Raw genomic sequence first — 26,387 nt, forward strand, 5'->3', positions numbered from 1 at the left:
AATCACTTCTCGTCTTTTCCTCTGTGGTCCAGAAACAGGCATTAATGCTGCTTTGTTGCCAGTCATAGCAATGAAGAAGAGAAGAGAAAATCACGATCCAAAGCCTCCTTCAGTTGGATGATGCTCAAGAGTACATTTTCCAGAAAAGTGAATTGCATGGTTTTTTGGACGTATGAGGTATAGCTTGATCAAATGCCATGCTTTTCTGATGTGAAATGCTTGCACAATTGGCAGAGAGGAAGAAAATAACTCTGAGGGTGGTCAGGATAAAAATATAACCCTTTGAGATTCACCTACGGACGATTAAGTTGAAGTTGCATCTTTATATGGGATAATGTTGCTCCCTTTGGAGAAATTTTCAGATGTTAAATCCTGGCGTTTAATCTGTGATGCTGAGGTTCCTACAATAATCAGTGGATCCAAATTTTCGAAGTGCTCTTTTCATCCCCTCCCCTTTCTTCCCTCATCCCCTCCAAGGGACTTCTTGCTAGGAGATGACTGGCAACGAGGGAGGTGAGGAAAAGAGTGATGGGCTGGAGAGATGGAGTTTGATCTCAGACTGCAGTGGCTTTGGCGGTCGGGGCAGAGCTGTGAGCGCCCGGTCCTCTTTCCCTCGCAGGATGACGGCATCTTACAACAAGGTAAATCAATAAATTTAAGTCCACTGGTAAGATTGCACTGCAAGTTTAAAGAGGTATACAGTTTGCTTTCTTTCTTTTTGCTTCCTTTCGCACAAAAGTGGTGTGACATGTTAATACTAGCAAAACATGTAGGTAAACAAGATAATTTCCTCAGAAGTGAATTTGTGAGTGATTCATAATAAACACTTTATAAAATAGTAAAATGATTTGTGTGGTATGGATACTGCAATTATGTCTTCTGGCAGGCCCTGTAATGAAGGAGCAGACATTTGTCAGTGCTCAGAACGACACAGCCCCCAGCAATTCAGTCTGTACTGAACTGAGAAAAGGGAACAGCAGGCAGAGGTTTTCAATCTTACACTTTTTGTCAAGCTGCAGCCTACTGGTCTCACCTTACCCCTGCCCTCTGCTGTGAACCCCAGTCCCCTCCCCTCCACCCCCCACCCCCACTCCCCCCCAACCGTGCAATGACACTGTCATGAAAAAAATGACCTTTTTTGCCCGTTTTTTAGATTTTGCTGCAGATTTCATGTTCTGTCTGTGGGCCTGTTTGATTTCTATGTTGTGAGGCCTGAATTCAAGATTTGGCAATGTCTTGCTGCACAGCGCGACAGCGGCACAGTTCGAAGGCTCAGGCAGCAAATCACTGGACGTTGCTGTTGTCGTCTGTGCCGTTCGCCTCTGACATATTCATCTTTCCCATGGAGTGACCCACGTGGTTCACCCCGTCCTTGCGAGGTGGCATGCGCTCGTTGATGCGGTCCAGGCCCTTGGCCTCCTCAAAGCTTGTGATCTTGTGCTGAGGGGAGAACCCGCGGATAGCTGGAAAGAGACAACACATACACAGCGGTCAGACCGTGTAAAAGCACAATCTCATTATATTCCTGTTAATTCATATTTATGGGGCATTATATGAAACAAAAACACAATGTTTTAATTAGGAATAAATTATTCTATATAAATAACCAAACATATCAAATGATACACATATTAAATTATATTTCTTGTTTGTTTTGACCTGCACAAAGTTACATAGCAACATATGCTACTCAGTGATCTCTGCAGTTGACATTAGTGATAAAGCAGCAGCTGCTACAGTTTGACAGCTCATAGGTCCATGGTCCACACACTGTTGTGACAAACCAAGAGTGCAAAATTGTATGTACTGTATAATCTGGTAACTCCTTACTTTCCTACAGTACAGGTGTTGCAGGTTGATGTGTGAAGAATTTACCTGAAAATTTCATCAGATTGAATCCACCCCTTTCAACTGATATCCTCACCCTACATGTTGCACCCTCAATATCCAGTTTCAACAGAAAATACATCAAAATAAAGAAGAAAGTGTTTCTATTCCATGTTTTCCTATATCATCCATATTTGCAACAACGCAGCCAAGTTCAACCCTCATTGTGGTAAATTCAAACAAGATATACTGTACATATAAATAACTATACACCTTTATATGTGTGCGTGTGTATTCAGACTGGTGCTGTAATTTGCTGTCTCCTAGTGAATCTTCTTGCTTGGTGAGCAGTTATTACTTCAGACACATCACGACGACCTGAGGCTCGACGATGCATATTTGATGTTGACGCTACCGCCTGTTTCTTGTCCTCGTGCATGCAACACTTTTTAGAACCAGATGGAGGCCATTTACAAGCCAAACCCAAAACAAAGAGGTATTTTAGTCATGCATGTTTTAGCAGCACTTGACATTGCAGCGTCAAGTTTATTAGTAGTTTATTGCTGAACATGACTTGTTTTAAAAAGATATTCCTATTCTATTTTGCTTTTTGTCTTCTCTTTTCCTCTCAGGTTGTAACGGCTAACTCCAGATGTGAGCTATTGTCATTATTGGTGCTAAGCTTCTCCGTGTTCTTCTCTGAGTAGAGTTATACATATGGATAAGATACACATCTCATCTGTCAGCAAAGAACAGGAGTGAAAAAAGTGTCCAACAACTCATGTTGTCTTCTCTGCTCCTTCCTGCATCAGTGCACGATCCCTCACTCTGCAGACACCGGCGTCGACTATAAGTGGATTTTTCCTCTTCACGCACGTTAGAAACATTCAAAATCCTCACTTTTAAATTCTAAATGGACCCTCTTCCTCTAAGTGCAGCTACTTAGTTTTAATCAACCATACTGCAAAGTCAAGTGCCAACCATACCAGCATGAAACTGTTGTGTGAAATGTTGCTGTGATGAAGTTATTATTGTGTTAGCTGTTGTATGCATGAAGATGTCGGTGGCGGGAAACCCTGGTAATATGTTTCAGACGGGTGGGAGGGGGAGCGCGGGTTTACCTTCTCCGTCCTCATCATGCGGCTCGATGGCTTCAATGGCTTCAATGGTGGCTGAGAGGGGGAGGAGGGAGCAGGTTACTCCTGATAAAGCCATGCAAATGTATAATGCAGCTCCAGCGATAAGGCGGCTCGTGTTAGGCCAGATGAGATACACATGTTCAGTGGCAACGTAGCCAAACTCAGAGCCATGCATTAGTACCATGAGAATTCATGTCAATATGGTGTCACAAAGTTCACATGAACAAGAATGAAGACAGATCCGGAGAGAGACAGTGACAAAGATATTGAGATGGAGAGAAGCGAGGGCTGAGATTTTAGGTCAGAGGACAGAAATGACTTGTTCTGGTTTTGCAGCAGATATTTTAAAAGGATTTATTTCTGAGTCAAATTATCACAGTCTTCTGTGAGCTACATATTGTCATCACGGATATGAAAATACTGGTTGATTTGAACACTGAATCAACATAAGAGTCACAGAGCTGCTGTGGTGTGAGTTTGTTTTTCTTTTTTGGACCATTGTTGTCTGGTGCTCTGATGAGATGAGTTCTAGTTCTAGTGAACACTGTTATGCAGGTGTTAGAGCTTTTACCATGTGACAACTGTGTTACTGCAGACAGACAGACAGAGTTATGGTCCAGTCTGTCATGTTAATAACTTTTTAAAATCACTTCTTAAAACAGAAACTTTGATATGATGTGACCTTCTTAAATATTGTTTTTATTGTCTCCATATTGTCATTTTATTGCTTTTATTGTGTTTGCAGGAAAGCATGCTGTGTGTGTGTGTTTACATTATAGCTTCTCCCTGCAATTGTCTTTACTTATATATCTGCATATTGTTTGCCTCCCTCTATAACTTATTTCTGTCCTGCTTTTGACTTCTAGTGTGCTATATGAATAACGTTACTGTGATATTATTATTATATTATATTATCATACTATTATTATTAGCCCTCTTGTGATTAGAGCACTGATAAAGAGTCTAAAAAAAGCTTGTTGGCTGCTATTAGAGGAGGAGGAGGAGAAGGAGGAGGCGAAAGAAAAAGAGAAAGGTAGAACCCATGGTGGAACTTAAGAAACGTGACAAAATGATTGAGTAAATGATAGAGAGGAGGCTTATGCTGAGCCCTGTACTCACCACTCTGCAGTGTCTGTCTGCCGCCAGAGAGAACCCCACTCGGCAGCATGCCAGTGGGTGTCAGGCCCTTAAGCGTCAACACATTTTCACTCTCCTCTCTGCAGGAAACACAGAGACGCACAAACAGGTCGGAAAACTGCTGAACCCCTCATCAGAAGCAAAAAAACCCTCTTCGGTGTAAACATACGGTGTGCGGATACGATCCCCACTCACTCTACACGCATGTACACACAGAAAGACTTGGCTCTGTTTGGATGTTTGAAAACACACTCTTCTACACAAACGTAAAGTCTACCTGAGAACTGAGAACATTTTGGCCATTTTCCCAATGGCACGGATCTTGTTCTTGATCACCTCCTTGCGAGCTGCAGCTGCATTGGCTGCAAAGACACATTTATACATTGTGTTATGACTGTACATGGTTCAGTGATACAATAGATGCTCTCATTATAAACTCTATGACTCTTTGATGCATGAAATTATCTGATTTTATGTGTTTGTTGATAAGTGTACTAAAATAATATACCATACTACATCTATATATATTTGCATACATTGCATATGATGCAATACAATGCACACTGCTATTAGATGCTGTAACGCATGATTAGAGGATGATATTGTATTCATGTGACTGAGCCTATATCTAGTAAATCAGAAACGTTGTTCATCAGTGTCTCTGATGCAGTTTTAAAACATAAATCTTTATTTTTCTGATGGTTTATAAGCCATTGTCAAGAAGTACTCATTCAACATGCACTAAATGAATCCAGTATTTACAGATGAAGCACCTGTAAAAGGACTATCAAAACCAAAGCATTGTAAAACCTGATTTTCTACTGTGACTCTTGGTTAGAAAAACTTTCAATCTAATTCGGCGCGAGCAAATGGCGCCCTAAATCCTTAGTGTGAACAGTTCAGATGTGAACAGCTCAAGCGTGCAGATCTCATTTCATGAAAGACCTAGTTTAGATTATGCGGTCTGAACTGAACTCGTGATGCACTGATGATAAAAATAAATAATCAATTATTAAACTGTTATTTACAAGACGTCTCACCATCAAAGATCTCATCTTCCTCATTCATGAGTTCATCATCAGAGCAGATGCTCAGCACATTCACCAGCATTTCTGTGACTGGGGAAGAAATAACGAGCAGGAAAGAGGTTAAATCACTCAGCAGTAAACCAAAGAGATAACAGATGAGGATGAAGTCTTGTATTAAAAACACCTGAGCGATATTGGAACTGGATATTGGAAAACTTAATACCTTTCTCTCCAACGAATGGCAGAGACCAGGTGAAGACATCCATGAAGTTTGGCAGCCAGTAAGGATGAGGAGAGCAGTTGAACTGTCGGATGTTCATGACGTTGTTTTCATACTTCAGTACAGCAGCTGTGAAGCAGATGGTGAGACAGTGGAGTAAATTTTTCCTCTCAAATCTCACTTCCCTGTTTTATAACCTGGTGATGTAGTTTTGTTTGGGTTACCCGCGGTTTCTTACACTGTAAAAGTACATAATAAAGATAACACTCAAATGATGAATACTGCCAGCATGTCAGTCTAGATTGATTGATCCAGAGTCCCATAGCTGTATCTGATAAAGACAAAGATTAGAGCTCTGTAGAGCCAACGAGGGCATGAAAGCATCATGAAATATATAGTTCAAAGACACTCTGATGAATAGTGTCATTCTTTAAGAGAAGAAAACAACGACAAGTACATGTAATAATGTGCCGTATATAGTCACACTGCTTATATGCATTATTACAATATGAGACGTAGGGTTGGAAAGTGCCAGACCTTTATTAGCATGCTGCACAGAGGCACAAACACTGCATATTGAAATGCAGGGTTTATCAAAACATAATAACTGACAAACTGCTGTAGCATTTGTGATGAGCATGTTCAAGTGGGAACAAGCGTCACAGACCATCACTGAAAATAAACAGTCAAACAAATATTCAGTGTTATGTTTGGATCAAACTGGCACTGATATCATGACTAAGAAGATTTGGAACATTTTTGTCTTTAAAATAAATAGTGGTATTACTTAGTTGAGCTTGTATGAGTCTCATCAGCTACATGCACAGTTTGAATGACCAAAGCAGATACAGGTCTTTCATTAGCCTGCTAAATATTATCATTATTATGGTATTGATAGAAATGCTTAATATTAACATAGATGTTTTATGACATTTCCTCAACAGAGAGATAAAATACGTACATTAAAAACATTGAATGCAATGAATGGCAGACTACACACAGCACCAAACTGTCATGTTGTTCTACAGTGTCCACTTGCAGTACAAGCACAGGGGAAGAAAATGAGACATTCAACCACTAGATGGCCCAGCTGAGGCCAGGGATTGCTGACACTGTTACATCAAGAGGGATAAAGCCACATGGAGATAGTCAGCGATGCCGACAGTCCCTCCCACGCTCCCCATCTCCCATAGCCCATGGCAACCAAGACACAGATCTGAGAACACAAACAAACGAGGGCTCCCTGTTGCATTCTTATGCCTGCTCAAAGCTAAATGCAGTTACATAAACCCATACATTCCAGTTTGTGCTGTTAAAACCATTTTGATAGATAAGTCAGAGGAGAACACGGTCGTCATTTTATCTGATGCTTTGTTGTGGGTTTAAAATGGCAAAGGTCCCTCTAGTCCAACTCCATTAGGTGTCTGTTTGTTCAACAAGCTGGGCTTTTTTTCTGATTAGATATTCTTGTTTTTCAGGAAAATCAGACCCATATGCAGTTATTTATTTGTTTTTTTTGTTTTTTCAACAGGACTGCTTAATGTCACTTGGGCCTATTTCTGTTATTCTGTGCAAAAATATAACACAGATGCAAATAGAAACAAACTGCAGAACTGCAGATGAATCTGCAAACTGAAACAGAGAGATTTTCTCACCTTTGTTGTTGTAAACATCCAGGTAGTTTGGTGCTGAGAAGATGGTAATGAGGGATGGGAATCCAGTGGTCTGACTTTTGCGGTACATCCGGTAGCTTGAAGGCGGTCAGGTGGAGGTAAAGACAGAGAAAGACAAATCCTGTTCTTATATAAAGTATGTAAATATGTTTCTGTTTGTGTGAGCATGTGTATGTGTGTCTTATTTTGTGTGGTGTAGTGATAACATACCCAGCATCTTGTGCTTCATGCGCTCGAATAATTGATAATAGGTTATTGCTCTGTAGGAACTCGCACACAGCTGGATAACTGGAAAAGAGTAAATAAAAACTGGTTGACTGAAAACACAAGGACAGAGTTAGCAACAGAGTGTGAGTAAAAATCAATTAACAGTCTTACCATAACTTTGATAAGAGATTTTTTTTTTTTTTAAATGTCTATGGCATGACAGAACCAAATGTAAGCCCCAAGTTACTAATTTCATTTTCACTCACTGGAAAATGAGACAACAAAGATCTATCACTCATAAATGCATTTATGAAAGCCTCTGCTGAGGATGATGCAAGGCTGTGAAAAACCCACCGAACCCGCTACCTGTTGCAGTAAAAAACAAACTAACCAACCCAGTAAGCGGCAGTCGGAGCTTCCTGCCCCCTGGCTCCAACCTGACAGGAAATGTGCCCGGGAGCGAGTGAAGCCTGTGAGCTAGCTCAGTGGTCCTGCTTTGGATATACTCTGTATCCAGCACACCCTTTGCAATAAGGACGTCTATTTAAGAAGTCAGTGCTGCAGCTATTCATTTGATCTGCTTCACGCTGTAAACCTTTTGAAGGAATACTTCACTTTTCTGCTTTTCCACTGCTGCTCCCAAATTATACAACTTCAGGCGAGACATGGAGTTCCTTTGTCTGTGCTGCTGCTGACGGTTTTGGGAACACAGTGACTCTGATCAAAGGACTCGCTGCCCACTAACATGCTGGCAATCATTCATTCACTTCAGCTGGGTGAAGTCTGCATGTGCTCTACCTGTATGTCCACTAATCTCTGTTTCTATACAGTATTTTAAAATTCAGTCTTGCAGCGATTTAACTTTCTCAGCTATGGATTGGTTCATACATTGTACTGCTTTCATGCATTGTCATTCAATCATTCAATAGTACTGAGTTTAAGGGGCTGAATTGCTTTGCACATAGACATACTGTAATTCACCCTGTGTCTTTTGTTGTGATATTTTTGCAGTGTGTGCAGTACATTTAAACAAATGAGTGATTTTCGTGAGTCAAATCTGACGTTCAGCTGTTGAGATTCATTTTCCAAAGTAACCAATAACAACACCCAACAGGTCGCCATTTAAAAAGAAAAATGCATGTCAATATCACCTACTTGCTTCAAACACTGATTTAATTGTGATACCGATTGTAATCTTTGGTGCCGTTTATAACTGAATTATTTAATGAAGATGAATAAGCTGTTATCTCTCCACTGGCTGCAGTAGTTATCCATGTTTTTCTGTCCAAATGGACACAGAGGGCAATGGAGAAAGATGACCATATGACTTCCTGTTTGACACTTCAGGAGGATCAGATAGGGAGCAGAGGACTTGTTTCCCACAGAAAACATGAGACCTGTGTCACACAGGAGGGACAAATGATCAGAGCTGGTTGTGCTTCCAGCTGTGTGGATGTAGCTCACCATTCAGCAGCTCCAAAGACAGTTGTTATGTAATGCCTAGAAGGTTGTGTTATATCATTCAGAAACTGTATCATCTTCTCAAACTCCTGGGATAGAGAAAACGATTACAGACCAGAGTTTGATTAGCTCTTTTAAATTGGAACGATTAATGCCCTCAAGTCAACACCCCCTCATTCTGTCACTTACCTAAGTGTCAGGCCTCAACTGCATCCAGCTGCTCTATTCCAAACATGTACCTGACAAATACTATCCTTAGATCCATCAGTCATGGGTACCAACAAATTCAGAAAAGTTAAAAAGTAATTTCCTTTACAATAACTGGTAATGAGAATCAATCCAGTACCGAGGAAATGCCTCCAATACTGCCTACAACACTGTAACTGTGAATCAGCAACTATGTGAGTCTGTGCACACATCCAGATAAAAGAGGCAACAACCTACACAGGAAGTTGTGTTCGTTTGCAGTTAAGAAAATGTCAGCAGTTTGGTAACATGTTGCGCTGTAAAGGTCCAAAAGTGAAAAGGCAACATGTGCAATACGTGAGGCTATATAGTACAAAAAGTGACAAAATTGTAATTCATTCCCAGATTGTTTTTTTCTATGTCTGGGGCTTAAATTAGATCATGAGAGTTAAGATACTTTGGCGTTCATGCAGATGTTCATGTTTAACCATGTTTAACAACAATGGCAGCAGTCACATTATACCCACACAGGATTAGTAGTGTATGACCATTCATCCTTTTTTTATTCAATGCAATGGTATCAGATTGGTACTTGGAATCGGTATTGGAAAAAAAAAAGGCATTGGAACTTCTCTATTGATAATTGCTAGACAGAGCATGAAATACGTCCACCAATGGTTGTGTGTCCTGCCAAAAATAGTGCTGAATAAAGACGAAATGAAGACCACACTCACAGGTGCACTGGGCGAAAGCACTAGCCAAAAGCACCAAATGTAAATCAGACACGGCCTGACTTTGCAGCTGCACTCTATGAATTTGTCGATGCAAGCTTTTTCACTTGAAGTAGTTTAACAGATTGCTCCATAGGAAGTTGCTGGCTACTGGATTTGATGGTTGAAAAACGTTCCTATAGTCTTAATCTGCTAATTACTGTGTGCAATCATCCATATTGACTGTATTCTCAAATTCTGGCTCCAAGCTGTGCAATCCAAATCCAAACAACAGAGACACAGAGTGAACTATTAGCACAATAATAATTCCACTCCATTGTAACTTATTGTTTTTCTTATCAATTAACCAGCCAATTGTTTATTTTTTCCAATCATCTCTTATGTTTTTAGTTGATAAAATGTCAGACTATGCTGCAAATGTCTATCAAAATTTTCCGGAGCCTGAGGTAACATCACCTTGTTCTGTCTGTCCAACAGCGTCAAACCCAAGATATTTCATTTACAATAATGAACTCAAGAAAAATAGCATCTTTGAAAAGCTGACAGGATCGGTCTTTTCCTGATAAATAATCAAAACCTTCAGTAACACTCAGCAGATCCTCCCCAGCAACAATCCTCTTTTCCAGGACTTCCTTACAGTCACTGCCATCCACGGACCCATCAAACTTTCAGAAGTGTTTGAAATATTTAAGCGCTCAAAGGTTTGTGCCGGAAGAAAAACAATGAGCCTGTGGTGCCCTGTGCACCTGGCGAAACTGTGCCATCCTCATATATCTAGGTCACATGGCTATCATTCCCTTGGTGGCCGATATATATAAATGGCAGGAATAGCTGTGTTACACACTAACACGAATATGCTGCACTTTCCACACTATGACTGAGTGCACTCTAAACGCTGATCTCAAATTGTTATATAACCGTTTCTATCTACAGTGCATTCCTAACTTAAAAATAAGGACGATTTTCCATCGCACTTACTAAAAATTGTCTTTTTCATCGCTGCAAATACGTTTTTTTTTTTTTTGTATCTTGTGCATAACACTAGCACAAAAGTCAGGCGAAAGCATAAAAATAAAGATGCCAATGAACGCTGTGTACTAATTTATTTTTTGTCCATTGGAACGTTATGTATTGATTAGTCCGCAGGAACACAGTACACACACATTGCTCGCCTGCGGCTCACATTCCTTCTCTCTCCTTTGTGAAAACACACAATTATGTGTCGGTGAGCCTGTGAGTGAGAGAGAGAGAGCACGAGAAATCTGACAAGTGAGTATGAGTGAAAGAGACAGAGAGAGATGGAAGTGCTGCGCTGTAAGTGTGAAACTGAGAGTTTTTTTTCCCTTTCCCCAAAGAAAATCCATCTGTCAGGCTGCTGGTCATCATCTTAATTTGCCCCAATTTACTGTGTAGTAAAAACTCATTGCAGTGTAACCAGTGTTATGTTACACATATAATATTCAGTTAATACAAAGAATTGTAAGAAATTCAATATTATTGCATTGCATTACTGAAATGAATGAGGCTGCTGCTGTGCATGAATATTATATGTAGTATCATACATGTGTATCAAGCTATAGTGAAACTATACAATTCGTTTAGTATTCTGTGGGAGCTAATTTCATCATTTTATCAAAAGCGAGGTCACAAAAATATATATTCTAACTTGAGGGACGATATGTTCATTTGGCCACTGTTACCAAAACAACGATTTAATGTCATAGAAGATCCCTGAGCAGGTAAGTATGGTATTTAACTCTTTACAAAACACTGGATTCCCTGCAATGCTGCATCTATTCTAACACATTCTCCTCAGCGCTCAGGAGCGAGTGCTTATGTGGCTACTTGTGAAAAATGTTTAGTATTGATTTCAGGCAACATGATAAGCCAGTCAAATAACTCTGCCCAATACACCGGCATGTGTTTGCGTGAGCAGTTCATGTATTGCAACAATCCGTCATTGTCAATATGTAGCTTAAAGTCAAATAAGTCATTGAATTTTAATGCCCCCCCGGTTTTCTCTCAACCTGCTATATCTACTTCTATTTCAGATAGAGATTTCCCTACATTTTCCAGAAATCCCCCAGGAGGCTGTGGTTCTCTGTGCTGCATACATACTGTATAGTTGGCAAGAGTCATAATGATGGAGAGGTAAGTTTGAGAGTGAAGGCAGAACAAAGCCATGGGGAGATAGATGACTATTATAGCACCATCCTCCACACATCTACAGAATAATCCTCACTAAGCTCCTCTCTCACTGTGAATACTTGCTGCCTTATCGCTGACCATTTAACACTAGTGAAAGTAGGAGTGAAGACCCCTCACCTCCTTCTTTTTACCTACGCCAAAGAAGGTTATGTTTTCACCCGTGTCTATTTTTTCATCTGCATATTTACACAAAAAGTATTAAAGCGATTGGCACTGGACTTGGTGGAGGAATGTGGCATGGCCTGGGGAAGGATTTGTTCAAATCGAGGGCAGAACTGGATCAATTAATGAGAAATTAAATAATTTACATTGAGTAAATTGATACATAGATACAATGCAGACAGTGTGCATGGTGGAAGTGCACAGACTATGTACAGTACATGACTGTCAGGATGATCTCAGAGTTACATGCTGATCTTACCACTGTGGAGATAAAATGTTAAACAGGAACTTCTGCACTTGATGCTTGAGTGAAGTTGTTTCGTCTGATATCATTTGAAGCAAATGACACTTGACCATGTGCGTGCAAATACAGAGAAATAAGACTCGCAGTTGGCTTATAATGTGAATCTGAACTGCAATTATCCAGCACACACTGTCCAGAATGTCATTTCCTGTTCAGTGGAGGAATAAATCTTCCTGACTTCACTTTTTTGTGTGATTTGAGCAGAGCTGCAGCTCCCACTCAGGGGTCTGTACTGTTCTGAACCTTCATTAAGAAAACTCTCACCACAACTGCCACCTAATCTCCTCTCCTCACCACCACCTACTTCCACTGCTCTCTTCCTCCTCACAGCAATAAAAGGACAGTGCTCACTCCTCCTTCTTTTACATACTCCGTCATGGAGGTTGAGCAGTTGCGTAACACACCCATTCCCAATTTGCCTCGCTATTATGTTTTATGTTTTATTCGGTCCTCTCTCTTGTTCTATTTTTATTTGACTCCAGGTTCATCCAGCTAATCCCTTGTCTGTAACAATCTGTTCTGTGAGTCAAAAAGACAACCTCTTATGAAAAACAGTTGTTAACCACAAAGCAATATGAGACATTTACTCAGACACTATCTACTGTATACGCTCATGCATTCATTTTTCAGTGTCCTTAATCACAGCAGGCTTCCCATGTGCATCTATTGTTTGTTCTGTTTGTTTTTGGTTTCGTCAAGTAGCAATAAATGTTTGATAACTTTGAATAATTTATAATCTTACAATCTATTTTTGACATTAAGAGTTCTGTGGTTTCTGAATAACCTCAAATTTCACCCTAAACTTCAGCAATTTTCCTGAAATGAAATACGATATCATGAGATGCTGTATCCTTAAGGAAATGTGGATTTCAAAGCCTGGTAGTTATTTTCTTAAATATCCGAGGGCTCAACTTCTAATAACCCAGGAGGTCAAGTGGACTGAGGGGGAGAATGGGGAATGAGAAGAATAAAGCTCACCTGTAGAAGTAGGAGCACCCTCGCACTGTGTTGTGGCTGAAATATTCCTGGGTTTTCTCATTGCCAAAGTCTTCCAGAGGATCAGCCCACAGCAGGTCACACATGGGCCCAAAAGCTGGTGGCTCCTTGAACCGATCCAACTTAACACAAGGAAACCAGAATGCAGGTTGTAAAAAGTCACAAACGGCACAAACACACACAACAGATGTAGAGTAAGAGCTGGTAGAGCTGAGGCAGTAGTTTGTTACCTTTTTAATGTCATCTAAGGTGTGTATTTCAGGTGAGAGTCCGCCGTGGACGCACAGGAACTGTTGGTTCATGAGTGCAGCCAGGGGAAGGCAGTCAAACGCATCCATACACGTGTCATATACCTGCTCTGAGTACTTGATTTTACCTGGCAGAGGACAGGGATGTTATCAGTGACTGTTTCCTGGGGCGTTTTCATGTTAAATGTGTTTCTGTGAGTCCTGTGAAACATTTGAAATATGCACATTGAGGTAATGATTATTGTTTTGTGCATTTGTAAAAGGAGGTCTAAAGGTGATCAAAACACTATTCATGATCAGTAACAAGATAATTTGTTAATATATTTTTCTTCCTCTTATGTTTTTTTCATATATGCATGCGTGTGTTTTGATATCTGAAATTTCCAAAGTTTAAACGGTTCATAGATTCAATCCCATTTTGTGCTGTCATACAGAATTAACTTGACAGCCTCAGCAGACAGGTACATTACTTGAAATCTCTACAAAAAGTGCTCCAGGCTTCACATGACATTAGCAAGGCACAGAGAGAGAGACACAATATGATAAACGCTGACAGGTACTCACATTCTTGTTTGAAGGTGAAATATTCTGTCAAATGTCTACATTCATGATTTCCACGAAGTAAAAATAGAGTCTTTGGATAGAGGATTTTCAGTGACCAAAGGTATAAAACACACTGTCGACAACAAACATAAACAAAGCGTTAGTCCATGCAAAATGCTGGAGAAATATATTTTAAAATAACATTTTGCCGCCCTCCACAAACAACACTTTTAATGATATTCTGACAGTGATACCTCAATACTGAAATAGCCACGGTCAACGTAGTCTCCAAGGAACAGGTACCGTGTTGTGGCTGGTGATCCTCCCACTTCAAACAGCTTCATAAGATCAAAGAATTGCCCATGGATGTCCCCACACACTGGAAAACAACCAAAGGACAGCAAACGTTACAGAATCACAGAATCTCACTGAATATCTTTGTCTTCATCTTTTTTTTTTTACATTTTATTTTTGTGTGTGACGGACTTAAAGACACACACTCCTCATGCTCAGCTCATGTCTCTCTTACTGTTGGGTCATTTTGGCAAAGTACATTCAGTGAAACAATCACAGTGGTTGGAAAGGAAAGGAGACACACTCGAAAATTAATGGATATAGTAGTTGTAAATGTATCGTCACTAAAAGTTACAAAGATAAGCCTTTTTCACATCTATTGTGATGATTGTTGTTGCTACTACTAAGCTATCACAGTAAACTATTGACTTGTCATTGATAATAAAGTATGAAACCAAAATTAGTCACCAACACTAGCTCTAGCTAAGGCACTGGCTCTCTATAAAAAAAAAGCATAATATACTGTGTGCTATTTTACGTTTGCTACAACTAATTGTGCTTACTCATCTCTCTAAATCACAGTGCATTGTTCTATTAATCACCTGAAACAATCGGCAAAGCAGCAAAGAAGGCTGCGAGTTCCTGCATCAAGATTTGATATTAAATCTACAGTTACAGCCATACCTCCTGAATTAAAACCCAAAGTATTTTGTGCACTTTGATTTGAGAACATAATACGTTTTCCAAGGTTGTCCTCATAATGAGATGCAGTACCTCTGTGGTCTCTGGCTGAAAGGCCTCTGTCCTCCATAGAAAAATGAGAAGTTCTCATCTAAAGAGGTGAAGAAAGCTCAAGCCCACGGGGAGATACATACTTTTTCATAGTGAACGCTGTGGCTCTGGAGTGCAAACCTACATCTCATTTCCTCGCTGCCTTCAATTTTTCATTATCATCTTGCTCTGTCTCCTTCTCTCCTACTTATCCTCCATCTCCTCTCTCTTTTCTGTCTCCCCTATCAGCTCCACAGTGGCCTTCGCCCACTCAAAGCTTAGAGCAATGTGAGTGGGAGACTGCTTGTGTGACTAAAGCAATCAAACACACACATGCGCATGTACACACACACGTACGTACACAAACACCCGTAGAACAAATCCATGCAAGTAAAGATTCACAAGTGCATAAATGCCTCATAATATATCCAACACACATGCACGCACAACACAACACACACACACAGCTTCAGAGACATTCAAACACAACTCGAGCTCACGTAGATATAAAACAGACCTCCACACTCACAAATGCCCGTACACAACGCTCAGTCCATCATCTATATTTCATGTTTAATACATAAGGCCTCCATTTTCTTGATGGCAGTCAGGCCTGAGACTTCTGCTCCAGTCAATGTGCATTTCATCCATTTGTCACCTTTGTTTCGGCTAAACAATGTATTTGCTTTCAAGTAAGACAATTAGGCCAATGGTATGCTAATTACATGCGTAATTAAATGTATATTTAATGTCACACAGCTTTAGGTGACGCTGAACGACATGGTGAAGTAAACAGAACATCAGTGTGTGGGCTTACAATGCACCAATATCAAATGTTCACAGAGCAAAGGATTTATGGGTATTTCAAGAATTCATCAAAGGATACAAACATGGGGGTGGAGGCCCGATCCGATTCCAGGGTCTGAAGACAGACACTGTCATTAAATACAGCTTATAAAGTCATTTAAAGGGGTTATATGTCACTGACCAACCAAAAACTCGGGGTGTCCAACCTTCACAATATGCCATCTTTACTCCTTCCCCACTTTCCTTTCATTGTGCCAATGACGGACTGACCATAAGGCAAACTTGGACCAATCCTGTCTCTCAACAGGTTGTGCTCCGTACATGTTATGGGACTAGCCTGACTGGAGACCTGCAAACCTCATGTTGAGCTAATGTTAGCTTGGTCATCTGACCTCAGCATAGGGCAGTGGTTGACAGTGGGCCAAACCTGGGCGGATTGGAGAATTATATTTGGGTTCACCTTGCAATCGGATTATGTAACTGGTATTTTGTTTTCTTTGTTTGTTGTTAAGACTCATGACAACAATTTCACATTGATGTAGCGGCGGCAGGAGAACAGGACAAGCCATGAGAGGCTGAGGAACTGAGCAAGGGCAAGAACAGCTAAAGCAGCGACATCAGTAGCTGATAGGGGTGTAACGGTACACAAAAGTCACGGTTCGGTACATACCTCGGTTCAGGGGTCACGGTTCGGTACGGTTTCGGTACAACAGACACTAATTGAATGTAAAACTAAAATCTGTCTTGTGTTATAAAAGTTAAAAGAAAAAAGAATACAAAATAAAACAAGTGCATTAGGAGTGTTATAATGCCATTCATTAATTCTAGAGGAAAAAAAACGTGCACTTGACAACTGGCAACTATTATTCGAATTATTAAATTATTATTATTAAAAACAATATTATTAAAAAAGACAAAACAATAAACTGACACCAATGTTGGTTTACACAGTTAAATTAGACTAGCAGTTACTTTGGTGATGTTTCTGGTCCTGTCTGTGTTCATAAAACATATTAGGCAGCTACACGCACATCCCCCAAAAAACTGAAGACTAGGTGCTGGACCACCAAGAAAGACACAGGTAAGGAAAAAAGGAGACCGCACACTAGTTAAAAGCTCCCGTGACAGTTTAATGTCACTCACACGTTTCGGGCGTCAGCCCTTCATCAGACAAAATGTGTCTGATTATATAAAGTGTGCGGTCTCCTTTTCTCCTCACCTGTCCGTGTTCATGTCAAGAGGCTTAAAAGCTGCGGGATGAGTTGTTGCACACAACTAGTCTTTTTACTTGCACCAGTGATTGACATATCGGGGTGAACATGCGCTACGTGTTTGATGCGTTTCTAGCGACGCACCGCGCATCCGTGAAACATCGCCGACGGACTTTGTCCGGTGGACCAGTCGCGAGCATGGATGTATTATGGTCGCGAGCCGCCGCCGCCGTTTGTTTCATTGAGACGCCACAGTGACATGAATGAAGCAGACAGCTCTCCTCCTCTAACTTCACTCTCTCATCACTTCTCTTCTTCGTCTGCTATGACGGCTGCAGGCAGCTTCGAGGCTCATTACCGCCACCTGGATTCGAGTGAGGACTCAACTTTTTTTTTTTTTAATATTCATTCAGACGTATTCGTCGTGTGACTGTGTGCACCGAACCGTGACCCCCGTACCGTGACGGCACGGGACGAATACATATACCGTTACACCCCTAGTAGCTGAGTTTGAGGAAAGTGTTGAGGAATGAGGTTGAGGATGATTGCAACACAGGCTTATGGCTCTACTTGTTGTTGCTCTTTCTTCATCCTTTCATGTAGAACTGAGGGCAGAGTGGACACTGCATCACTTCTTGAGATATGAAGTGAATTTAGGTAGCAATAACGGCTGGAGCTAGCTGGTTTGCATGTTAACTTGAGCAGATATTTACGTCTTTCGCATAATGTCAAAAATGATGTGTCAAAAACGTTTCTTCGTGTTGTTAAGAATATAAATAAAGACCCAATACACTGTTCAGACTCTTCTGAAAGATATACCTAGTGTTTCTGACAATTCTTTGCTTGTTTCACTTATATGACAAGATAATGATGATTCCACCTGAAAGTGACAGTTTCCTGATGTAAGAACTGATATTTATTCCTCATTCGTGTTTCATCTTCGCTCTTGCTCCAGTCAGGTGCCTTGTTTATTTTTATTCTACAGGTAAAAAGAGTTGCATTGTCAGCCCACATTCTCTCACTCTCTAGCTTTATGCATCATTTTCCACAGTCCTCTTGCTCTCTACAGTCCTGCTCCACTGAAACAATGCTATAAAGAATAATCATTGTTGGTCCAGGTATTTACATCCAATCCTCTGAATTTTCATCTAATGCCACCATCAGTTCAAAGTCTTATGTTAACCAGTTATTTGATGTTCACCAGCAAGAACAACTTCACCTGGCATTAATTAGCAAATGTTAGCATGTCTGTGGTAGGTTTAATACCTGTGACTGGTGCCTCGATGTCCAGTATAGTTTTCTCCTGACGCAGGATTGCTGCTCCCTCACTGACGATACGAAGTGCCACAGCTTCCTCCACACGACCCTCCTTGGTGAGGTGGGCCTTCAGAAGATCCACGCGAGGTTTTCCTTCGCAGTCAAACACTTCCTTCAATGTAAGGCGGTGGCTCAGGGGGAAGGGGACAGCTGAGGACAGAGCACAGGCACATGGTGGCATTTAAGCAGAGCAACTATGGCCGCTGTTAATGCCATCAAGGACACAATTCTCGATTGTTTTTGCCAATGTGGTGAGAGAATAGTGGCAAACAGCATTCAAGGAATGACACAAACAACTTATCATCAAGGAATTCATGCAGAAATCCTATTTTTGAAAACCCCATCCATGTTTTGCCTGGAGGCAATAATGTGCTGCTGCTGTATCCGTCTTTGTTGACAGTATATGTGCATCCTTGGCATGAAAACCATCTTCATAAACATGGCTTTGCTTAGACATAAACAATGTAGCATTTGAAGCCATTAGCAGATCCACATTAAACAGGACAGGACACAGAAATATCTAAAAAAAAAAATTACAGTGCGTCAGTGTCACACACCATTATTCATATGTGCATTGCTGATGATTTATTTACTGTACATTTGTAAAGCAGATAATTAAACAGTGTATAAAGCTTTTACGATTTTAAACTATCGTTATACAGCAGCAAATAAATACTTAAAATATATTCTTAAGGCAGAGGTCTCACTGCTTCTCTGTTCTTTATTAGCATCTGGTGTAGCAGCATGAGTGCATGTTAGCGCGTACATGTGCGTGTTTGTGCATGTGAATTCCTCCAGTTCAACAGATGACCCTCCCTGAAGGTAACATATCCCGCCCACAGGTGAGATGGCGCTGTAACTTAATGTAACGTTACTGAAGAACAGTTCAAGTGAGGACTATCTTTTCCAACCACTTATCCACCTAACGGACCTCTGACAACGAAAGAAAGAAAGAAAGAAAGAAAAGGCACTTGTTAAATGACCATGGACTGGAGACTACTGGGCCATTGGAACACCTGTAAGGATGGATGTTTTTAACGTTACCGGTTCCATGATTGCCTTTCTTTCCGGTTCCTGACCTGCAGCTACAAGTCACGACAATGGCCGCCGTTCCCGAACAGTTAGCTCCATAGACGGCTCCAACTCTGAAGTTTCCTTCCCAGTCCAACCATGGAGCCAACACTGACGGTTAAACGGCTGCAGCTGGACTCGGAGTCGGAACCACCGGCCTTTCTCCTCTTCCATGTAAGTAACCCGACAGTTCAAAGTTGTTACCATCTTTGGTTGTTCCGTCATGTCTGTTTCCTTCATGTGTTTCCTTGGTGGCCGGCTACAGTTGGCATGGCAACGTTAGCTAACTTGCTGTTAGCGAAAGTGTTAGCAGAAGTTGCGTAGCATTGCTTTGAGGGCAGTGCTAGCGTGGGCTAACGGTTGTAGCTGTGTTGTTTTTTTCTGGTTTTTGTATTCACAGTCTGACCTCATCAGCTGTGCGGCTTGTTGTGTGTTTAGTGGCCTTTAGCTTCATGTTGACAGTGACACAAACGCGAAGTGGGAGTTGAAGTCTGAGGTTGGTGGTCCAATGCGATCCAAGTTACATCGCGATAGATAAATTGATTCAGGGATCAGTATGAGAAGATCCTCTGATTTAACACAATCATTTTCTAACACATTCATATCAAATCACAAAAAGGAACTAAAATATCCGTTGACATTTAATTTCTGAGCTCAACTACCATTGAAAAGTACAATAAAATCAGCCTGCTGTTCACTTTAAAGTGCCACACTCTCAATTGAGCGTTACAATTTTCAAATTTCCAAAAGGAAACCGGAAGAACAAAGTTCAAATCTATTTACATAATCAGGATTTTAATGTGAACGCTAATCCTATTTAGACTCTAGAGCCTAATTCTTAATAGTTTTTATATCTTAGTAATTAGCATCGATCAGACCTTTTACCTGTTTTTTACAGTCTATGCCTTTTACCAGGGAAATTTCAAAATAAAGGTCTCACAAAAGATGCCTGTAGCCTACCACTGTCTCAGATATTTTACTATTGGATAAATGCTATTGATTCTGAATTATGTATCAATGTAGATCCATGATTTTGTTACACGGCTAATAGGCTGCTATAGGCCTACAATTAATGGTGAATATTCATTTAGCCTATTCAATAGTGCAAGAATCAGAAAATAAAATCTTCTTTTAGCCTAAATCTAATGTTGGCTAAGTAAACGTTAGCTGGGAAGATCAGTAACTGTAAGAGACTGACACACAAAAAATGTGATTTAATAAGAGTTATTTCAGTACAGATGTGTGATTACTTGTTAAGTATTTTCTGAGTGCTGGATAAAACTCAGCGAACATCTAAGCTCACTATTCATCCAGCACTCTCCCTGGATTGCTAAAGCCCGTGGCCATTAAAATGCACCAGTCACCTACCCAACAGACTGCATGTGAAAGTGTGAAATCCAACCGCAGATCATTACTTCAGTGGCTCAAAGGTTATTCATTTGATCTGCTGCTGATCTCTGTGTACTGTGACTACACGCACTTTCAGGACCCCATGTATTGACGTTAATCTACAGATCATCTGGCTTAACACAGAAAACTCTTTCTAAGTGTCAGTGCTGTAAATAATTCACGTGAAAAGAAAAATAAGTCAGACGAGGTTCAGTTGCAAAATTCATTAGAATGGCTAGATGCACACATGTAGGTACACATAAGACAAGCAGTAGGGGTATGGCTTGCCAGATTTGTGCAGTGAATAGCAAACAGGGCCACTCAGCAGCACCAAATGAAGAGAAGACAAAGAAAAAGTCTCAAAGCTCAGGCTTAAACTGAACATGATCAACATGCTGTTTAATAATGAATGCTTGAATAGAAAAATCTCAAAGTCACTGCTCCTGGGATAATGAGGCAAACCCTAGCGATTGTATTTTAATGGGACTAACATTTTTCACAGTGTGCAGTCAGTGTATCCGTGACTGCGATGTGTGCACTGCTTTGACGCTTTACCAGCTAGTACAAACTCTGAGTCTGCACTGATGAATTTGCAATGTTTTCTTTGATTTGTGCATTAACATAAACAGTACAGTGGCAGTCTGAATGCTTGATAATAGACCTACAGCTTTGCAGCAATGAATTAAATTCACAAACTGATTTTTTTGTTTTCTTTTCTGGAATTGAGATATCTGTCAGAGCTGGCAGGCCAATTACCAGAAAGCAGAGTACGTACTATGGTACAGTTTCTAACAGGCTTAGAGCATCTGTCGAAATTAACTGAAATTTGTGAAGGCGTATAATTTATTTTTCATTATTTATATTAAAAAAAGTGGCTAAATGTGACGCAGACATCCAAATAAAACTTTTTCACACAGAAACCTCTTTTTTTTCTGGCACCGTTTTAACTGTGAAATAAAGAGAAGGAGCCATATGTAGGCTAGATGTTTAGAAGAGGACATTACACTTTTAAAGGCAGAGTGGACTAACAAAGGATTTAGACCAGTAATAACAAAAAATCCAGCAACCAACACATGACCTTAAACAATGTTTTTCCACATATAGCCACAGATCTTCAAGCACACTAGTGTATAGATGTTGGGTGGAGAGATGAAAAAAATGACTTCTGCTCAGCACCCGAGCAGAGTTGAACTATGAAATACTCTATGTTGCCGGGCAACAGCAGCAGCAGCTGACTGTTGGAGTACAGCCAGCGCTGCCACGGAAAACTGCAATTTGCATTGGTGGTTCGCATAGCCTACAGAGGATGCTGTTGGAAAAGCTCTTAGAGTAGAAGACGTATCAAATAGTCAGATCCGATGCCTCAGTCTCAGGATGAAGTATGACTTTACACTTTTCTATGCTAAAACACATTTTCCAACCTTTTCCCCATCCTCCATTCAACAAACAGCTTCGGGGTAACTTCTTCTGTTCGGCCAAGTGTGCATTTGTAATGGGTCTTGTTGTTAACACTCAGATGTCAAGCTTTGACATACTGTCATGACAGCATTGTTGCTTTTTTTTGTCACACACACCCTCCTTAGCTCCACCTGCTGTGATCTGCTTTATGTGATAGCCTACTTGAAGGGTCATGTGACTAATGTAAACCACGTAAGCAGATCTATTCTGCCAAATGCAACTACAGCTGCATCGTTACAATTCATAAATAATTTATGTCAACATAAGTGTGGTTGAATCTAATTTGCATGTTTACTACTGAAAGCCGGGGTAAATATTTTAGCCTGTCTCCTGAATTTAAAGCTGATATATAATGTGTCAGCGTGGTGCTTCTTATATTTTTGCATGATCATTTCAAACTGTTTTAAAAACTTCAAACAATGGATAAAACTGTAACATTTTTACATGCTGCGTTCCTGTCAAGTACACTGACTGTGACAGTCTGGAAAATCAGAACAAATGTTCTTAAAGTCAGTGATATGAATAAAATGATTCTCTACGGTGCTTAAGTAAAGTAAGATACTTCACATATACTTCACAGATCCAGTTAGGGCCACATCCCTGAAATAGCTGACCTGAATATGCCTCTTGATGCCCACAGCACAGTGGTGGTGACAGTGCTGTGGAAAACAAACTGAACACACCAGCACTTATTGTATCTCTTTAGATATGTTCTGTCAGGTTCTAGCATAAAACAGAAAAGATAAGCAGACAGAAACATGCACCTATGTGTGATTAAATGTAGCATGGAGCAACTTGCACTGTTAGCACTTTGCAGGAAATACTGACTGAATGCAAGAAATGTCCTCTTAACTCATCAACATTACCAATTTCTTGATGGCTCCTTTGATAACTTGGTGGATATGACTCAGTTTCTTGCTTTTCTTCTTTGTTTTTTTCCCCACTTTAAAATGTTTTGGAGATCTGGACTAAAAAAAGTAGAAAACAAAAGAGTGAGAGTGACTAGGAGTTAATACAACAATAGCAGCATCTGACCAACATGAAAAAAGGGTCGTTAATGGTGATAAATTCAATGGACTCAACGGTCAAGTGTGGATTTGAAATTTTGAAAAGTTTTCCAGATTACATTATCCTGAATGAAACACATTCATGTGATTTTTTTTTCCCAACCAAAGAAAAAATATTTGAGTGTGTAAAACTCTGTAAATCTCAAATGTTACCTGACCCGCGTTACAAAAGCAAGAAACTGAGTCAGAGTTCTTGGCTGTCCTGTGTTTGCCAACAAAAACCTTTTGTTTGATATATTTTTAAATATGTGAAGGCTTTGCCACAGGAATAACCACAATCGTTTATCTTGGCTGTGAATCCTCGCTCAAAAACCAATAAGTGTATAGTTTTCGACAGTTAGAGGCAGGCATATGATGAAATATGCCATGATATGGTATGAAACGATATGATAAAATGCAAAGTGTGTTTGAGTTTGTGAGAGGAAACTATTCAGATGTCTGTCACAGTGATTATGTGGTCCACTAAGAGTTATGGTCCTGCAGGAAGGACTTGGCCGATTTCTCTGATGATATACTGTCGTTCCTTTCTTGAGGGTCCATAATTGTTAAATAACACTTATTCAGTTCGAAGAGGTTACGCATACAGTAGATTTGTTGTGCCTGCAGTCATTTTCACATGCATTAAGTGCATCTCACTGTGCAGATAATGCTGTGTTTCTCCAGCTCTGTAGCCAAAAGTTGTTAGTGCTGACTGAGCTGCTCGGCCATTACAATAATATACTAAATGTGAATTTATTCATGCACAGTTCTGACTGTGAGCTGATCCATGGTCACAGGGAGCAGGGCTAAATGAGTTATGGCACAACTAAGGGCACTTCATCATCCTCCATTGATCCAAGTTGTATCCTCAGTAAATGCTCTGACAGAGCAGCCTCTAAAAGCCATGTCTACTGATGTGGCTTTTGGGAATCCTTGTAGACCTTTTCTAATGAAATTAAAACATGACTCACTCCTTGTAAAATATTCTCCATATGTCAATTCCATGCCTTCTTCTCCTTCTTCCTCCACTGGCCCTGTCAGAGCCTCTGAAATCCTGCTGCATCACTGCCCCAGCTTGCACAAGCACAGCAATTCAGCTGTTTTTTCCTTCTCTCCATACCCGAGCCGGAGCCAAGATACAGTCGAATCGTGACAGATAGGATTAAAACATAAATAAATCAGTGCAATTTAAAGAATATATATGCATATATGTTCCGTGTCTGCTTCTTCACTGCTGCTGAATCTAAGCTTTATGTCCGTTCTTCGCGGGGGCTGTGCTGTGCAGCAAAGAAAAACCGGACTGTTTATCAACATCAAAGCCTCAGCAGCCCACTACCATCACCATGAGCACAACTTGATGGCCACATACACACCGTCAATGCAGGATGTGAACATAAAGGCCATGTTCTGCTTAACCAGCAAGGAGCAGAAGAAAAAAAAACAATAACAAAAAAAAAACACTTGAGATGTTATGTAATATCTACAGCCATAACCAAGCCGAGAAGAAAATGTAGGCTAACTTACATTTCACCATCCGGTCGGTGGCGTTTAAGACGATGTCAGGGTTAGACATCTTCATGGGCAAGTGGCTGTCTTCGAGGCTGAAGTGTTTTTCTCTCCCTCCTTTTAGGATCTGCTCTCAGTATTTGTTGTCGAATGCGACTGATGCTGTGGCATCACTTGGATGCTGCGCCCCCTCCGTGCGTCGGTGCTGCGCCGGGTAGGACTGCTGCTCCCCAGGCAGGGAATGGGATGGATGCTGGATGCTGTGTAGGAGCTGCTGCTGCTGCTGCTGCTGCTGCTGCGGTGCTAAGCTGTTAATGTGGGGGAGGGTGCACAGAGAGAGAGGGAGAGAGAGGGAGAGAGAGAGATGTGCACTATCCCGACATGGCGGTGAAGGGAACTCCCACGCAAATGTTTCACGGGACTGCCTGATGCTGCCATCAGATGGACGCTGAGACAGGGTTGCCCCCACGCACGCACGAACGCACGCACGGCGCGCCATGTTTTGGTATTCTCGAAATTTTGGTACGCCCGAAAATGAGAAGCTATGATAGCTATAATGGGCCTCGGCTCAAAACGTCTGTAACATTCATAATATAACTAGGCAGGTTCGTTTTGATTGCGCGCGACACCCTTTCCACGTGCACGCGAGCGCCACAGGCAGTTGGATTATTGCGATGATAGCAGGGAAATTTCACTTGGTGGCGACAAACCACCAGAGTTTATGCAAACCCCACAAGTCTGTCACTGCTTTTTTTTTTTTTTTTTTTTTTTTTTTTTAAGTTCATGTAGCCTAATTTCTATTTAGTTTTTTGATAAATGATAGGCTATCATTTACAGGAAATCAATGTAAACATGTTGATGATTGTTGTAAGCCCACATGCAAATACTCATTCAAACTTGACTTGAAACCAAACATCTCTGTAATCATTTCAATTAAATCTATTGGTTGATTTGTGGTTCAGTGCTCGGAACATGTAATACCACAAAGAAAGGCTTATAATGATTTATCACCAACACTAGACCTAATGTAGAACTTAAAAACTTTTACTTTTCATCCCTGCATATTGATTGTAAGGCAACAAACTGCCTGACTTCTCCCACCTTCTGTGCCTCTGTGCACATTCAGTGATCCCAACATCTGGGGAACTCTTACAGGCTAGAGCCATAGTCCTTCATCTTATGTTATTTTCCAATATTTATTTTCCTGTTGAGGCAAATCATATCAACAAGAGTCATCACATTTCAATAGGTGGTCAATTTTAAGGTCCAGAAACATATCACAGCAGGAATCCACAGATTTTGTGGGGTTGCTTCCTGTTGCTGTTCCCCCAGATCATCAGTGGAGGCAGGTGACATCTGCCCTCTGCTCTTTTTCAACTTAAAAATATTTAAATTAGAATTTAAACACCAACAAAACCAAAGTTACAACCATGTCCTCTCCCTCATT

The 26,387-nt window shown here is 40.6% G+C and overlaps 1 protein-coding gene across 1 annotated transcript; it reads right to left on the minus strand.

The window, feature by feature from the left end:
• Positions 1 to 1,284: 1,284 nt before the first annotated feature.
• Positions 1,285 to 25,013, minus strand: ppp3ca (protein phosphatase 3, catalytic subunit, alpha isozyme; the record flags this gene model as incomplete). The annotated part of the gene is made up of 14 exons (XM_083986090.1): positions 1,285 to 1,463; positions 2,949 to 2,999; positions 4,086 to 4,183; positions 4,381 to 4,465; positions 5,144 to 5,221; positions 5,355 to 5,480; positions 7,007 to 7,101; positions 7,235 to 7,312; positions 13,262 to 13,401; positions 13,510 to 13,655; positions 14,092 to 14,203; positions 14,325 to 14,449; positions 18,420 to 18,620; positions 24,959 to 25,013. The coding sequence occupies 14 exons, from the start codon at positions 25,011 to 25,013 to the stop codon at positions 1,285 to 1,287; spliced, it is 1,569 nt and encodes a 522-aa protein (XP_083842216.1).
• Positions 25,014 to 26,387: the final 1,374 nt, after the last annotated feature.

This window comes from Trachurus trachurus, assembly GCF_905171665.1.
Source record: "Trachurus trachurus genome assembly, chromosome: 14".
NCBI lineage: Eukaryota > Metazoa > Chordata > Actinopteri > Carangiformes > Carangidae > Trachurus > Trachurus trachurus.